The sequence below is a fragment of the Carex rostrata genome, chromosome 27, assembly GCF_964058835.1.
Source record: "Carex rostrata chromosome 27, lpCarRost1.2, whole genome shotgun sequence".
NCBI classification, from domain to species: Eukaryota; Viridiplantae; Streptophyta; class Magnoliopsida; order Poales; family Cyperaceae; genus Carex; species Carex rostrata.
Genome location: NC_135944.1, coordinates 6,023,236 through 6,042,068, shown reverse-complemented (window position 1 = coordinate 6,042,068; position 18,833 = coordinate 6,023,236). Strand labels below are relative to the sequence as shown.

Genomic DNA, 18,833 nt, shown 5'->3' with positions numbered 1-18,833 from the left:
TCTGTTATTGAGGCTAATTAAGAATGACTTTTATCAAGAATACTCACAAGATAATGATGAATACTCAAAGATGCTTATTCTAGTTTTTCCAGCATGGTGGTTCTCACCTGTCTTGCCACCAGATATCCACAATTGTCTCCGTTGCGCCAATTTAGATTCAAACTAACCAATAATCATCTCCAAAACCATCTTGCACATGTACATTCCCACAAAATATGGTCCCTTATCTCTATAATACCATTTGCACAAAAGATGCAGCAGTGGGACACTATACAAGCCCTAGAGATAAGTACTTCCTGAGTGAGTAACTTGTTATCCAGTAGTAAGTAATAACCATACAAAAATCTTCACTTTCATTGGGGCCTTCAACTTTCATAGTACTCTATTATACTTGGAGATCACTCTTGTATTGTGCAGTACTTTGTAGCCCGAAGAGCACGTGAAGGAATCCAAATTCTCCCATCACCAGCTTTCGCCCCCTTGATCAGTACAGCACCTAACAAATGGGAGTAAGCCAGCTAGGTCCTTATGTAAGAAGGAACAATCACCAGAGTTCGTTAGATTTTCAGGTCTGGTTAGGTTAAGGGTTTTTGCCCACCGCCTGTGTCAGATCAATCGGCCATAACCATTTCACTAGTAGCACCTCATTCTGTTGGGATAGGTCCAAAATAACCTATCCCTCATTAATCTTCAGAGCACATGTTCTATATCCCAATTAACCAAACAGTTTATGCCATTACACCCCTGTGCCCCTTTCTATCGGTACACCGAACAGTACAAATATAAGAATTATCCTACTTCTATTGGTAAATAATGCGTCACCGTTAGAACAAAGTTAGTTCTACCACCCTTAATTGAAACTTCTTTCGTTTGGAATTTGTACCAATAGAAGAAGTTTGTTTTTTAAACATAATTTCATTTATATAATTGGTTCGCCCCCTAATTTGCTAGCCATAATAAGAACAAAAAATTAATACATTATACATCATGAAAAGAAACATACAAGATACAAACATAAATTGATTCATCAGAAACAGGCAACACACACACACAATTCTTACATTCATACATACAACATATCACCTGCAATTCTCTATTACAACTCATCGAATACATATATATTTTTCACCCAATGGATCTAACAAACAAAACTATGAATTCATGTTGTGTACCTTGTTTACAACCTCATCCAATAAATCGACGGGTGGGAATTAGAAGTTGATTGATGGGCAGGTGACCCTGGTCCCATGTGGTGCATTACTTGGATGTTTTGTGCACGGACTTTACTATTTATAATTTGAGTAAAAATGCTAAAATGCCAATAGAAAAATACTCCCCTAATCATATATGATTCTAAAATACTAAAATAAGTTGATAAAAAATGTCAATACAGATTATTATCCATACAAATAATTATACGTATCAGTATCCGAATATGCACATACGGATATTCAAAAAACTAAAAAAATATGGATACGGATATGGACAGATAATATCCGATCTGTTTGCACCTCTAGCAGGGCAATATATTTGTGCTTTGAGATTCGTGCATCACGTATTTTAATGGTTAAGAATTTTTTTAAAAACACGCAAAAGTTGAGATATCTGAGAGAATGTGAACTGTATGAAGCTTTTATCTATCCAAAAGAGAAACACAAGTCGTTTTAAGTGTATCAAAACTAGGATGTGACACATACTTTTGTAAAAAGAAGTATTGAAATAATTAGTGAAGAGCTGCAACATTGATATCCATAAATAATTTATTCATAATATATTTCCTTGGGTTTTTATTAAAAAAACGGTAGATGCTTTAATTTGTGAATCATTTCATCAATATCAATCAATTAATTTTAGAATACTTTAATTTCTGAATCATTTGTATTTTTACACTACTTTCTATTGTAAAATTGCATTTCTAAATTGACATTAATTCATAAAAGGAAAGAACCATTTGTTCTCTTTAAAATGCATTTATTGTTTCATAAAGAAAATCTCGCTGAACAGAGCCACAGAAGAAAAACAATGATCAGAGAAGAAGAGATCGCTGAACAGTTTAAATTCACATAACAATTGATATTAATGCAGATCTAAACCCTTATGTAAAAAATATCAATGCATATCAGATGGATATTACCGAACATCAAACCAAATTTGATTTGATGTCCAAGAGAAATCTCCATTGGTGAGGAATTAATGCTGGTTCAATCAGGAAAAAAAAATTAAATTAGAATTGGAAATTGTAATAAGACTTAATATTAATGTTCTATTGAGAAGCCAAATTAAGTGAACTGCACCAAAAAAAAAAAGATCCAAATTAATCTATAGACACAGTGACATAATTCAGAGCCAATTGAACCTGACCTGAGTCCCTGACTAGGCCCAGTCACATTTTTTTTGCACCTAATTAGCACTTACAACAACATGAATGTTTCAAAATTAATCTTAGAACTATTCAATTTCAAATTCCTATATGAAACAACTACATGTGAAACAATTATTTAATTTGAAATTCCTATATGAAACAGCTACATGTGATACAAATGTCGTTCCAGCTAAATTTCATGAAAAGAGTAGAACTAGGGTGCTCTTAAGCTCACCAAAGTTTTGGTGAGCTTAACTCTAAAACTCATCAAATTGATTTCAAACGACGAATCCGAACTGTTGAAACCCGTCTACCTTACGTGTGATGCATCTACATGTGAAATTTTTAAACATTTTAATTAATTTAGTATAAAGTCAAGCGGTCAAAATTAGAAGGTTAATAAATTAATTTTAGTGCATTCATTTTTTGAATGTTTTTGACCGCTTGACTTTATACTAAATTAATTCGAATATTTAAAAATTTCACATGTAGATGCATCACACATAAGATAGGTGGGTTTCAACGGTTCGGATTCGTCATTTGAAATCGATTTGATGAGTTTTAGAGTTAAGCTCACCAAAACTTTAGTAAGCTTAAGAGCACCCTAGTTCTACTTGAATGAAAAATATTTTTTTGTACCGAGAGAGTTGTACAAGTTTTCTTAGAAGAATGTTACTAGACATAGCACTTTAATATAGCAAAAAATAATAATAATAATTATTGGGTCCTAAACGCATAAGTTGGTTTAGAAATCAGATAAATTAATTAAGAGACCAAACACAGATGAAGTCAAATCAACTTGAAAGTTTTTTGTGAACTGCTGCACAAGTGCACAACACAAGAACTAGGGTCTGCACAATAAATTGATTTAGGTCTAGTAAGAATCTCTAATTCAGTCATAGGGAAAAAAATATTTATTACTTCATAGCAGTGAGTACATTCTGCTATCTGAAATAGCAATGCACACTACTAGAATCTGAGTTTATTGCATGGGTAACACCGGTTTGTTGCAAGACAAGGATGGCCCTTGCAACAGAAATGACGTTTCTGAATTCTTCAAACTTGTTGCAAGGGTAGTCCCTTGCAACACCTCTCGCATGCAAATGTGTGATGTGCAACCATGCAACTGTTTTCTATATACCTTTGCCATTACGTTTTGAAGGTCAGATATTGTAATTAATCGGAGGTCCTTGCAACAACTGAACCTCTTGCACATGCAACTACTCAAATACATGGTGGATATTATATTTTATTAACCGGCCTTGCAACTACTTTACTTTACCCCCTTGTTTATATTATATTTTAATGAAGCTCCTATTTATATTATTTTCTCATGCAATTGCATGAGACTACCCTTGCAACTGTTTAGTTCCTGGAGACAGATATGTTTCTGTTTATTCTGCATCTCCTTTTCAATGAAAATTTTTATTATAAATCACAACAACATGAATAATATTAGTTTATAAGAATTCAATACTTTGATAACTTAAATTTTGGAAGTTAGAACAAACACTCATTAAATTTTTCTTTTTTCTCATCACCATGGAATATTATTCTAAATATATACCCATACATGGGAAACAGAAATATTCAAGAGCACAAAATAACAGATATATATTCATAATAATTTGTTCAATATCACTTCAATACAAGAACTATCTTCTGACGAGATTGTAACATTCACCTATCCATGTAAAATAAATTAATAAATTAAACAATTAATTATATTGATATCTTCAACTTGAAAGTAGACAATTCTTACAAGAGTTAAACGAAAATTTGTAATTACTGGTACAACATTTTCAAAAAAACAATACAAGATGGTTATTGTCTTATAACATAAACAAACTTTTCTATTTTTGGAATTTTCTACAATTTATAATGAATTCTCAAAGTTTAGCTTCTGGAAATGCAAATACAGGTACAATAGTGCTGCTGTTGCAGAACTTCCTTATACAGAAACCCCAAATTCGACTCAGTTACAAAATCCATAAAAATGTTAAATAAATCATGGTGAAAGATCTTAATATCCTAAGAATTTTGGTACCAAGAACACTCAATTTGGAGCTGTAATTTGTCTTGTACAAATTATACAATACTGTTTGTCAGAAAATAAAATCTGGTACAGAACCAAAACTGGTACAGAACTGATCTTGAGAAAAACTTAAGTTTGGCCTAGCTCTTGGTAATACAATAAGTTGAAATTAATTGTGGGTGTAGATCATGACTTCCTGAAATTTTAGACACAAAAAACATCCAATTTGGATCTATGGTTTGTTCTATACAAAAATAATAAAACAACATGTCAGAATGATCCAAACTGCACCTCACAAACTGAAAAGTGATGAAATAAATTGTTAAAAATATTGCAAAAATAAGGGAACATGCACAAAGGTTGTATGAAGGTCTTTGGGTAAGTTGTGCATACATTTTTGTGATAAAATCATCAAATTGAGAATTAAGGAGACTACAAACTAACTTATAGTACATGTTGCTTTTGCGCTATGCATTGATATGAACTTAATATGAGTCTCACAATCAATCCAATAGCATAGATGCAAATGTATTAGTTATTTATTCTTGAATTTTTTTTAAAAGATATAAATAATCAACTATATCTTATTGCCTATTTTCTTAAAATGCCCTACAACCAACAGAGAAATTTTTTGTTTTTTTCTAAAACATATCTGAAGATGGACAGTGGATGAAGGAATACTCATGATTTATTTTGTAAAACATAGGCAGAACCAAATCCAACTCATGATATGGAAATAATATTTGTGTCTAAATCTATCTGTCAAAGAATTCAGAGTTTTGTGAACTTCCCTCCCGAGTCCCATCTCTAAATCGATTACCGACCTTGTTGCATAAGCAGTAAACTAACCCATCAGCGATCAATCATGGTGCCAATTGGTGAGCTGCGAATTGAAAATAGTTACTTAAGTTAGAGAAGATAAAAAAATAAATCCTACTTTTTTTTGGATTTGTAGGCACTGGCACAAAAGGTTAAAAAATAAATAATTTCATTGTGGCAATTTGTCGAACACCTTGTAAGCATCAAGGATATATACATATGCACCTCTCTCTCTTCTCTCTTTGTGCATCTCTGTTGGAATTTGCGAGAGGCGAAGTACAGAAGGGAGAAAAAGAGAGAACAGTAAAATGGATTTTACAAATACTAGCTTAAGCTTGCCGGGTCCATGGGGCAAGATGCATTTAGAAGCCAATAGTGATTCAGCCGGGCATTTCAGCAAACACCTCGTGAGCGTAGGGCATTTTTGTTTAGGAGGCGAAGAAGGAGTCCGGTGAGCATGAACGCTGGTGCTTTTAAGAAAGAGATGAAGGAAATGTGGAGGGAAGTTCTAAAAAAATAGGTGGGAGTCAAAAATTAGTTTGCCAAAATGTGGAGGGAAATGTGTATAATTCAACCCAACACTAGTCGCTGAATTCAAGGTAGAAAATTGGTTTGGCGGCAATCAAAATATGTGGAGGGAAATTGCCAAAAAAAAAAAGGAAGGGAGATCAAAATTAGGAGAAAGTCTGAGAAGGGAGTCAACTAGTGAATTCGTATCCTCTAAGATATCTCATATGTTGCGTGACTTTTTGCAAAATCTCAACTGTTCAAATACATTATGCACGAATCTAAGAGATTAAATATTACTAGCCCCTGTGCCATCTTAAATGGGAACCTGAAACGTGGTCACTCAAATTATGAGATATCTTAGAGGGAACGCACTCTCTTTCGTAAAATAGCATATGAAACGGTTACAGTGAATGGACACAAAAGATTACAGTGAAAATAGCACATGAAACGGAGAATCCATTGATAATATACACACTTCATCACAGATCAGACGGCTCGTATTTACAACCCTAATCTGACTCTAAACACATGTACATAATTAAATATGAAAAAAATCTAAAAAAAAAAAAGTTTTTAACATCTTATATTTACAAATCATAACAAATATTGACAATTTTATAGAATTTCATTATTTTTAGCCTCTTTAAACTAAGCCAAAGATTGTGGACCGTTGATTTCCGCATGAGCATTCAACAGTCGATCTACAATAAAATGACGCCTAATTTATTTTAAAATGATCAAGTTAGTACCAGGAACCTTAATGACCAAAAAAATTTAGAGTTCCAACAATTATAAGCTTCGATCTAAAGTAAACTATTTATAGCCGTAAGATGTTGCTATATTGTGTCGCTTGGATGGATGTGTACACTAGTGGAGAATGTACAATTAGTGTCGCCTTAAAAAACCGAGACTAATACTTTAGTATCGGTCATTTACAAAAAGCCGACACTAATAATATTAGTGTCGACTGTTTTTTAACAGCTAACACTAATAACTAACAATTAGTGTCGGCTCATTATAAACAACCGACACTAATGTATTAGTATCAGCTTTTTATAAAGAGCCGACACTAATAAATAACAATTAGTGTCGGCTTTTTATAAAGAGCCGACACTAATACTTAGTATCGTATTTTTATAACGAGCCGACACTAATAATTTATAATGCACCCGCAAAAATTTCAGTCTCGCGCCTCTCTAGGATTTTTCAGTCCCGCTTTCTCTCTCTCGCGCACCATTTTCGCTCATACTCCCGCGTCTCTCTAGGGTTTTTCAAAACGCCCATTTCCAAATTCTAATTCGGTGCAAACAAGGATAAGTAACAGAAAGAGAGAAAGAGAGATAAAGCGAGGAGGGAGAAGAAGCTAGGCGACGCAAAGAGGCAAATCGCGCGGCATCACTCCCGTCGCTCAGTGGAAAAATCCTCCCGGGGCTCATCCCTCCCGTCGCTCAGCCACTCAGCCCTCCTCCGTGTATCAAAACCTTCGGTCTCTGCTACAAGAATGTTGAATGGCGTGAGAACCTAGAGGCGATTATCACGCGGATCGAGCAGAAATCTCGCAAGATCGAGAGCCTCCTCAAACAGTACGCACCACCCTTTTTTTCTTTTTGCCTTTCTCTTATTCATCCTTTAGTTTGGGTGTTTTGTTGCATGGTCGACTGTAACTTGAGGGTTGAAATTGGAGGGATTGCTACTTATTTGCAGAATTGTGCATTAATCAAGGCTTAGTTTCGGATAATTAATGGCTAAATCGAACCATTTTCTGGTTCTAGTGAAATACTGTACTTTTTCTGAAGAAGTCAGGTCTGGTAAAATAGGGTTAATTAAAAATGTAGCTTCTTCCAAGCAATTTGATGATATCAGTCCAATAATTTAGTCTAAATCTTTTTTGCAGGAAGGTGTCAAGGTGTCGGGATTAAATATGGTAAGTTTGTTTTTGACAGTTGTAGATTATGGTACTGTCTTGACTAATGGTTTATTGATCTTCTTTTTTTGATTCTTCTGACTTGGCTTTGCTTCAACAAGTGACTGGTAATGACGGGGTTAGTACCTAATTGGATATATTTGGGCTTTGATATCATAAGTTTTGAAAGTAATAATATGTTGATTTTGTAGTGCTTATATTTCAGTTTTTAAGGTGTAACTGAAGAATCTGGTTTGCTGTCATTTTAAAATACTAAATTCTGACACAAGTCGATAAACAGAAATGCTTATAGCATCTCAGGAGAGAGAAGAATGTCGGGATAAAGCCTGACGGGGATCTTGATATATTCATGAAGGTGTGTTATTTGCCTCTACAATGTTTGATTTATTTGTTTTTTAGTCTCTAAGGCCATAATTATAAACTTGCTTGAATTTCCCTTTTTTTTGTTCCTTTTTCCTTCAGGCATTAGCTCTTGAGGGTAAGACCAACCTGGTGGCAGAATACATAATGAAGGTATTTGCTCATTAAAATTAGGCGTTGTATTTACTTTCTCATATTATTTTTCTTTTATACATTCAAATAGTCTAAATTACTGAGTTTTCAACTAGCCAAGATTTTAGGGCTGGATGTCTGTGCCGACACCCCTGTTGGAGATGAGATGATCGATAAAAGGTTTCTCACAACAGGTTTATGATAGAAGGTATCTCTGGATGCAACTTGAGACCGGGTGACCTACTTGGAACCGGCACCATTAGTTAAATGAATTATAGGTGAATTGTGTCCACTGTGATTTGATTTTAGTTTTTTTACTCATTCTAGATTTATGAAATTGTGAAATTGGGTCTTGAATAACCGATAAACTTTGATTTTGTAAATGTGATGACAATTTGGATTATATTTTATTTAGCGAGTGTTATTTGTAAATTAGGATGTGTTATTTGATATTTTTGTTTTATACATAGTTCAGAAAAAATATATGAGAATCTCAGAACAAAAATTTTCATTTTTGGAATTTTCTATGATTTATAGTGAATTTTTGAAATTTTTTTTTTAAAAAAAAAAAAAACATTTAGTGTAGGCTATTTATTAAATAGCCGACACTAAAAGTAAGGCATTAGTGTCGGCTATTTAATAAATAGCCGACACTAATACTATTAGTGTCGGCTTTTTAATAAATAGCCGACACTAATACTTATTAGTGTCGGTTATTTAATAAATAGCCGACACTAATACTATTAGTGTCGGCTATTTAATAAATGGCCGACACTAAAGCCTTATTTTTAGTGTCGGCTATTTACAAAGTATTAGTATCAGCCCGATTAGTGTCGCCTAATGTCCGACACTAATACCCATAAACAACCGACACTAATTCTAAGTTCTCCACTAGTGGTAAATGACCATCAAATTAAATCAAACTGATCAACAATGAAATTAATGGAACACTCTTTGATTTGAACGGTTCCGATCGACTAACAGACGACGTTTGGCTTTGTTCCTTCATTAACTCACCCAACAAGAGTTGATGTTCTATGGTCATGCATATTTGACATAAGTCATTGATGCAACATGCATTACAACTATACAATTTAATTTGTCAAAATTATTTAATAATGCAATAAAAATGTTCTAACATTATATTTTGGTATAAATTCTATCAATATCATTTTAAATTATTGCCATTTTAATAATTACCATTTTATTAATCCGATAATAAAAAATTGAACTAGTTAAATTTATAATAAATAAAACCAATATCAATTATTACTTGTAAACATTTAAACATATATGTACCATCAATTATTCTACTAATTTGGCCATAATAACCGTAAAAAAATATATTTTTTAGAATTATTTTCATGTTAATTGTTATGAATACATTACTTAATTTTATTTTGTTTCATTTTCACTTTCCTCTAAATTTTCCCTCACGGGATTTTGAAATTTGAGATGATTTTATTAGCAGAGCAGTTTTAATTTTATGTAACGCACAACCTATATATTTTAAAGTATACAATATATTTAACACACTGATTGAAGCTAAATGTGCTCTGTTAATATCTGTACTTGAAGAAATTTTTGTTCCCATCGCATCCAGAGGATTTAGGAGCCGACATCTCTCTTACACTCATTTCACCCTAAGATATTTTCATTTCCCTCTCTCTCTCTCTCTAAGGGTTTTCAAAATTGATCTCTCTGCCGCTCACCTCAAATCCGGCTCTCCCCTTTGTCCACCGCTCAGCAACTTCAGCCCCTCTCGCCTTCCGCCGTTACCTTCGCCGCACAGCGCAACGCCTAGGCATAGCTCCGTTGATTGGAAGCCGTCCACCGAGCCAAGCGGCCGCCGTGCTAGGGTTCAGAGTTAATAATATTTGTTTTGATTTGTTGTACCGACTTGTGCATACTGGTAGTTTGATTTGATTTGTTGAATTTGTTTTGTTGTCGACATACATTTAATAATATTTGTTTTGTAGGTATAGAAGTATAATTGAAAGGCTTTCAAAAGCTAGGCTAATTTATGAGAGCTCAAACATGAATAGATCAGTGAGCTTTGAGTATATGAACCACCAAAAGGGTAAAAAATGTGGTCGATGTGGTAGTGGCACAGCACTGGCATTTCATACTGGCACAACACGACACTGGCAATATAAATAAACAAAGCGTCAGGTACTTCTAAATTCCTGTTATTCTCTTTTTAGATCCACAAATTAGCTTTTTGAATCCAACACCATTACATATCGAAGGCCTAGTTTTGGACTTTTGAAGGATGAAGTTATTGGTAGAATTGAGGAGAGGATTGCAACTTGGACTTTGCAAGTGGCACTGAAAATAGAGGAATCTTGGTAAAGACTAAAGACACTTGGGGCTTATTCAATCAATTGGGGCTTATTGGGTTAATTAATCACAAGTGCATAAAAGATATATTGCTTGAGGTTCAATTTGAACTATTCAAAAAAATATTGATCAAACTAGGAGTAATTAAGTCTTGGTAAAGACTAAAGACACCATTATGTAGTTGATGTTACATTGAGATGCAACTGAGGTGTACTTTGCACAATTAGAATTTATTTAGATTTTTATGTCATTAAATACAAAGATGTAAAAAATTCTGTTTAATGTTCCTACTAATTCTGATTCTCCTTTGTTTTAATTTTTGGTTATACCTTTTTGAAATTTTTAATGTGCAGCGGTGTCGAAGTTTAAGTTGAAACAAAAAATAGTTGCTGCTAGTATTGTGCTGACTCTTCACACAAATAATTGCCAGGTCCAAGTTAGCCAATTTTAATCTCCTACTCCAATTTATCCAATGTCTAATTATTGATTGGATTGCATTTATAAAAACTAAAAAATGATTGGGTTTGCATAGATGAGACTCAGGAAAAATTGCTTCCAGTAAAACAACACAAAGAAAAGAGAGAACACTGTCTCATTTTGAACACTTACAGTTTTAAAAAATTGTTATCTGAAATTTTCTCTTAGATGTTGTGTTCTTATAATAAAAGAACCAAAGTTAGGCATATCTCCTTATTTCCTTTAAGTTAATTCTTATTATATCTCAATTTCTTTTTGACAAATATGCATCTGACAACATCTCTTAGATTGAGCAAAATCTGGGTTATTTTAGGCTTTTAAAATAACAGGGTTCTTGTGTTCATGGATTCTCACATATACATTTTTTTCTTAGGAACTAGCTAGCAGTGCTGAACTACCACAAGACGGTACAGCAGGGAATATGGGTTCTTTGCAGGTAACATTTTAAGATAAAAATCTATGGGATGTAGCTGTTACAAGTCTGAATCAGCCGTGTTATGCTCTTCATATTCTAACATTGAACTTCCACTTATAATTCTTAGGTTCAAGGTACCCCCCTCTCAACCATCTCAGGAACTACCTTCAAATCTGCGAATGGAATTCAATACGGTTAGTACATTTACAATGTTGGTTGAATATTACACCGTTTGATAAGTGATTTTATCTCAGTTCGGTAATAATATTTTTTTTTTGTAATTCTGGCTTGTTGTAACTCAATTCAGGTTGTATTCCATGCATTAAATCTATAATTGACAAATCATAACAATGATTTCAGCCCAAGATGATTCACATCACAATAGAAGTTTCAAAAAAAAACACACACACACACGCACATTGAATCCTAAAATCACAGATTTAAGTCTCAACCTAGATGTATATCAAGATTTGGTCCAATTGTCAACCTAGTTGTATATCAAATTGGTCCGATTGTAAATTACAATTACAATTAAGAGTGGCTGTCAAACTAATTGTATATCACAGATTTACAATTACAATAAAGAGTGACTGTCGACCTAGTTGTATATCAGTATAGTTAGATCTGATTTTTAGTTTTCTAGGTTTTCTTTTGATGAAAGTGGTACTAGACTATCTATCGACCCCTATCCCATACTGAACATTGGTACTGGTATCTAACCCTACCAACTTAACCTTGCTATCCCAACTCCCAAGAATACATAAGCAATTTGTATTTGTAGCTCACACAGTTTCGCCATCTGTACCAGTACAGTAATGGATCATTGGATGGTTGAGTTTGTAGCTCACACAGTTTGTGCACAATCTAAAGAATAGATTTTATTTGCCCAAACAATATCACATTATTAATTTGCCCAAACTTGAGTCCACAACTAATTAAACTCAACAATTCTGACCTCAGGATCAAAATATTGATTTAACTGATTGCACCTTGTGTTAACATGTACCATATAGGAAGATTTTGAGAATTTCTGGTCGGAGTGCCCATGGGATGAAGACCTCAAGTATGCAACACCTGTTTGTGATTTTGTATGTCCAACACAAAATCCCTTATTTTGACAACAAGAAAGTCCACAGAACTCTCTTTCATATTTTCTAACTTCATATAATTTTTTTTTTACTTCAGGTTAAAAGATGTTGGGCGGGAGAGTTAAGCTGATTTGTGTTGAACTTTGATCCCTTCTTAAAACTTCATTACTTACAAGCTCTATCAACTTCTATTTTAATTTCAACTCTAGTTGTTCAGCACTATAAGACGTAGGCTCATGTTGTTATACTGTTGTTGTAATACTTTTTGGTATTTTGATGCAATATATTATGTTGATTGTTGCTAATTACATGTTTTATCTCTATATTTCAATGTGTTTATGTAAATCTGGTTCAATGGGAAATGAGAAATTTAAAAATTATTAGGTTGGTACCGGATTAGTACCAGATTGGTACAGGGAGAGGATTGTAGAATTAGGGAATATGGTGATATATTATAGATATTATGGTCATTATTTGTGTTGGTATATAAATGCAAATGTTAAGAACTATAGAGCATGCAAAAAGTATCATTGTTAACCTTGCAAATAGTCAAGTGGGACCCACAAGTGTTAGCCTTGCATATAGTCAAGTGGGACCAACATGTGTTAGCCTTGCATATAGTCAGGTGGGACCCACGAGTGTTAGCCTTGCAAATACTAGAAACGGGGTCAACTGGGAAAGTATTAGCATGCGTAGTGATTGCAAGGCTAGGCGCTTGCAACAAGTCATAAAATAGTTGTTGCAAGGGTGTCCTTGCAAATACTTAGCAGTTGTAAGGAAAGCAGTTGCAAGGTTATTGTTGCAAGGGTAAGCGCATGCAACAAGCCTTTTCGGGCTTGTTGCAAGGCTAGGCGCTTGCAACAAGCCATTTTCAGATGCATGCAATAAACTCGGATTCTAGTAGTGGCAGTCCAAATTGATACCTAACCCAAACATAACCATTTCAAGAACTCTCAACCAATAGAAAATTACACATCCCAACAAATTAGCTGAGACAACAAAACAGATATACACTATTCAAACCAAACATTAACAGTAGTCTCACATCACAAAATAAGGCTGGCTTACAAAGTTATATATGTTACCAATATTGTAATAGTAAGCTTTGAGTAGCAACTAGCAAAACACAAGTGAACACCGAATTAAAAACTCATTTAATTTTTTCTTTCTTTTTTAAATATTGCGTATTGCTTTTGTACTTTGACATATTCATCTTCAGATTTTTAAATTCCTTTGTACCATCCCTCAAAGTGTCTATCAATTGTCGCACTATCTTATTATATTTCCAATACTTGACCTCAACTATCTCAAGCTTTTTGCATGAAGAAATAGTAATCATCGATGAGGTGTTAGTCGGCACATTTGCACTATCTTCCACTTTTTCATGAATCCACTGTAACCAATAACAAATGAGAAATTTACTTAACCATGCAAATGAAAATACTACATATTGAAAGTTAGTAACCAAGTGAAAAAAAATTACGCAATTTTCTTGTTGTATTATTGTAAGCTTCATCAAGTTTGGCGAACTCTTTAGGATCCAAGCTACCATTTGAAAATCAGAAAACATAGGAAAAGTAACAGTGACATTCTCCAGCTTCTGAAATATTGGCAATTCTAGTGGCAAAACAACGATTGGCAATTCCTAAAATATAAACACAATGTAATACAAAGTCAACTATCAAATTTGGTATCATTGAGTCAAGTGCAATATTCATAATATACCTGTAGAAATTTTTGATAAATACAAACTTAACTTTATTTTTAAATTATTTATTTATGCATTCTTTTAGAAATTTGCTATTTTGGAGTGTTATCCTATATAATAACAGAACTTCTACACTCTCTTTATCAGACTGAACTCTAAAGAAATTAAAATTAACATTATTTGCAAAATGAGAATATGAGAAGCATACCTGGTGCAAACTGCACTCAAGATGTAACTCCAGAAATTCAGCATTGGTAAGGGAACAAAAGAAAGTAACAAACTCCTCTGAGGAAGTGTTCGTCAAAGAATTACATCTCACTAAAGATGCAAACGTTAGAGATGGCATGTTTAGAGTTGTTTTAGATAATTTACCATCATAAGAAAATGAAAGAAGATTAGGAGTGTTAATAAACAGGCTGGTTCCATCTCTATAACAATTTACAATAGCTAAATGCTTTAGACATTCATGAGAAATTATTATGCATTCAATGAAAAAGCAACTATCTAGCCGAAGAAATTCCAGTGTTCTACATCCAGAAAGAAGATTCTTCACGTTACCCGAGTTAAGATGTTCATAACGAATGGTTAATTTCCTAAGTTTAGGAAGATTTATTATCGGCACAGATGAATCTATACAAGGAAAACCGAGGTATAGTTCCTCTAATGATGTGCAGGTGTAGATGCAACATGGCACAGAACCATCGTATGTGATATGAAGAACTCGAGTGTTATGATTCACGGCATAACGAATCCAGTTGCTTACTTGGCATGCATTCATTGACTGAAACTTAAAACAGGGCAAGCGAAACACATCCAAATTCAAGGGTTCGCGCCTCTGCAGGAAAGTGTCCACAAATTTTCCTAATTTCACAGATTCAGTTGTCATGTTGAGAAACGCCAGGTGTCCTTTCCATTCGAAATTGAGGGAGGATAAAGAGGTCCAGAGGTGCTCCCACCGTTTTGACAGCACACATGTCTGGACTGCCTCCTTTGTGTTGAGTAGCCCCAAGATGTTGTGAAGTATCGGGTCGGGCAATCTACTTATAAAGTCAAAGTTTCCTCTGCTTGAGATATCAACACTCTCCATTGCGTTGTTTAATTAGTAGCTCTCAGAGGCATTCACTCAAGCAACTTTCACTTGCTAAAAAAACAAAGGCACAATAAGAACTTTAATTAGCCAAGATTCTACAGGGAGGTATTTAATGGAATAAGAGAAATACACAAATACTATTTCATGGACCACACAGAAGTGGAAAATATGTGAGAAATAAAAGTTCTTAATGCGGGATTTAGGTTCTGTTTGAGAATTTACAAGAAATCCAAATCAGGAATTAAATACCCAAAGCATAATAATCACATCTTAATTAGTTTAATTAAATAATGGTCTTCATATACAAATGTGAACAATGCTTAACTGTAGACTCCAATAATTATCGAAAATCAAAGTTGCCACAACAGTTGTTTCTGATTAGCAAAATTATTATCAATTATAATTGGTAGACCGGACAACAACACTTTGGACTACACATAACAATCCAGTATTTAAAATGCTGAAAAGGAATAGTATTTAGATTCTAAAAAGAAATGAAACCGTAAACAACGCAAAAGATAGCGTAGTATCAGTTGCTTCAGAAGGTATCGTCAAGTCCGGCTCGACAGAATCTGTGCTTGCATAAGGATAATATTAGTTTTTCTCACTTAAATTTTTCAGTTTTGACCTCTTGGATCCATTGCATTATAACAAAAATTCACAAACAGAAAATCATATTTTGACCATAGTAGGAAATATCGGTATCGGGATCGGGATCGGTCCCGACCGATACCGATCCGGGATCAGTGTATCGGCTAGTATCGGCCAATTCGGATCAGAAAAATCAGACTTTTTGACCAGGAGCTTATGTTACACTAAAAAAATAGAAAAAATTTGATAAAAAAATAATTTGTCAATAATTTATGTTTAGATAAATGATTACAATCAAATAATCCACTAATACAATATAATACAAGCATTAAAACTATAAACACACTCTTTCACTGCCGGAAACTATCCCGTGCTGGCTGGATCACTTCATCGTCGTCTGTATTATGATAAAAATGGGGATATTGTTGTCCGGAGCCAAAAAAAGAAGACATTGTAGACCCAAGTGAAGGATTGTAAACACATGTTCTATTTACTATTTAATGACGGGCAGCATAGTTGGCCGCATACATGTTCTATTTACTATTTAGTTGGCAGCATGTAAAGTTGTAAACACAATCATTCCATTACTACGTGCAGCAGAGTTGGCAGCATGCATGTTCTATTTACTATTTAGTTGGCAGCATGCATGTAAACACAATCAATCCATTGCTACGTGGTAGAGACATATTACTCAATTTCACATCCCTTCTCCATTTCTGAACCTTTTATTTTGGAGTTCTATTTAACCGCGGGTAGTTGGCAGCATATATAAACCTTTTATTGCTACATGGTTGTTGGCAGCATAGTTTTAAATAGAACTATCGGCTTGGTATCGGACCAAAATAGCATAAATTGGACGAAAAACAGAAAATCCGTGAATATTGGCTCGGTATCGGATCGGACTCAGCCGATACCGATACGTATCGGTATCGGCCAATATTTCCTACTATGATTTTGACATAATTAAGAAAAAAATGTTCACACCAGACACACAATTCATACCAGAAGCGAGCAAAACAGAAAAGGGGGTACCAATTGGGTACTAGCATGGCTGAAATCCAATACTTCCTAGTAAAATTTCTCACAACTAGCATCTATAAACTAATTCAAGAATGACTCACAACCTAAGAGCAAGGCAAAAAGAGAGAATATGGGAAGTACCGAATGTAAAGGAATCAAGCAATACGGCTCTTAAGCTAGCACATAGCCGATGAAGGATCAGAGATTGAAAAGAGAATAAACAACACAGGAAAGTAAGCCATATAATTATTTTGAAAACCTCGCTTGACCTTAAAAAGATTACATAACTGAGTATACAATACATAGAATCATGCGTAAGATTAATTGTTTTGATAATTTCATTCTTAAATTTATGCAACATGACTTCTACTATCTGGTACCAGCATCCACTCGAGTATATATACCCGTTATACCAAATGAACACTTAGAAATTCAGGGCTATACTTTGATAAAAATAAAAATTCCAGTAATCTATATATTTTATGCACAGTTTTAGAGTTTCGATCAAAACTCCAAAAAAAATACCAACCTAGTCAAATTGTCATTATCCCCTTAAAAACTCACATTAAGCATGATCAATAAGTCAATTCCATGGAAACATGCGAAATTTTAATATATCTATGCCTATTTTCTATAAGAAACCATTGCCATTCCTCATGCATATGCCATTTGAAATCATATTTGCCATCAAACTACATATTTGAGAGATATTGGAAGAAACACAAAATTTGAACAAAGCTCATACAATTACCTGAAATTGGCTAATCATAGCAAAGGAGAGAGCTCTTCCATTCTTCTCCTATTTCTTCTTTCTTCTCTATGCCTCTCTCGTTCTTGTTTTTTTTTTTATATATATATTTTAGAGGAGAAGAGAAAGAGAGAGAGAGATTCTAGGGTTTATCTGTTGGGTTTTACTTGAGTCATATGCATCATCTAGCTAGAATGTTTATTCTTGATCCGACCCGAATAAGTCAATTCCATTCTAAAGTTTGGATAGGGGTTAATTAATCCATATATAGATGTTAGTACCACTAAATAAGGAGAATGAATATAATACAGGTTAATCCATATATATAGATTCATGCTAATCCATTTAACTCTTTAATTAGCTAGCATCTTTCTAATATATTTTCTCTTTGTTGTATGTAAGACATAAATAATACGGATCTGGCCCATTCTAAAGTTTTAAACAAATATTGCATGGGCTGAATGAATGGCATGGCTAGCTAGCTGATGGATAAACCCCTCATGTTTACAATTTACATATTTAATACTGAGATTTTAAAAAAAAAAAATTACTTCAAAACTCAACATGATGACACAAGGTTGATACTTGATTTAGTTGAAAGGAAACAACACATGAAACTTATGTCATAAATTGTTAAAAGGTCCTGTCATCCCTCCTAAAATTAATCCACACATACTGCACAAAAAAATTAAGTTAAAAATTAATGGTTAATTTATTTAGGTCTCAATTAAAAGATCCTGGAATTGCTCTTAATTATTATATTAATGATCTCAATACAACCTGAGATAACCAATAGCCTATTAACTGAACCTGATCCGGGTCCCTGATGCAAAAGATTGCAATTTCCTGAAACAACTATTTCATGAAAAAGATTTCAATTTAATATTCCATATAATATACCCTTTTTCAGATATATACTTACAGATTTATAAGGAGCTTTTGATACAAATTTCAACAAATTTGCACAAATCATGAAAATTGGCCAAACTGATTTAGTAATGAAGTCATCAACTTAAAACATGATCTAATTCATATTTCATACCCAGCACAGCACACAAGCTCAAACTGATTTAGATTTAGTAAGAATCTCTGGTTCAGTCATAGAAAAAAGAATTTATTTTAGCAAGTACATTATTCTCAACTGCTCTAGTTAAATCCAACGAGCACAATACAAATTGATGCTTGATCCAACATAACCATTCCAAGGACTCCCA

The 18,833-nt window shown here is 33.7% G+C and overlaps 1 protein-coding gene across 1 annotated transcript; it reads right to left on the bottom strand.

Annotated features, from left to right (window-relative positions):
- Nucleotides 1-14,160: 14,160 nt before the first annotated feature.
- Nucleotides 14,161-15,346, bottom strand: LOC144545290 (F-box/LRR-repeat protein 25-like). The gene has a single exon (XM_078293876.1). The coding sequence runs from the start codon at nt 15,255-15,257 to the stop codon at nt 14,232-14,234; it is 1,026 nt and encodes a 341-aa protein (XP_078150002.1). The 5' UTR covers nt 15,258-15,346; the 3' UTR covers nt 14,161-14,231.
- Between the last annotated feature and the right edge of the window lie 3,487 nt (nt 15,347-18,833).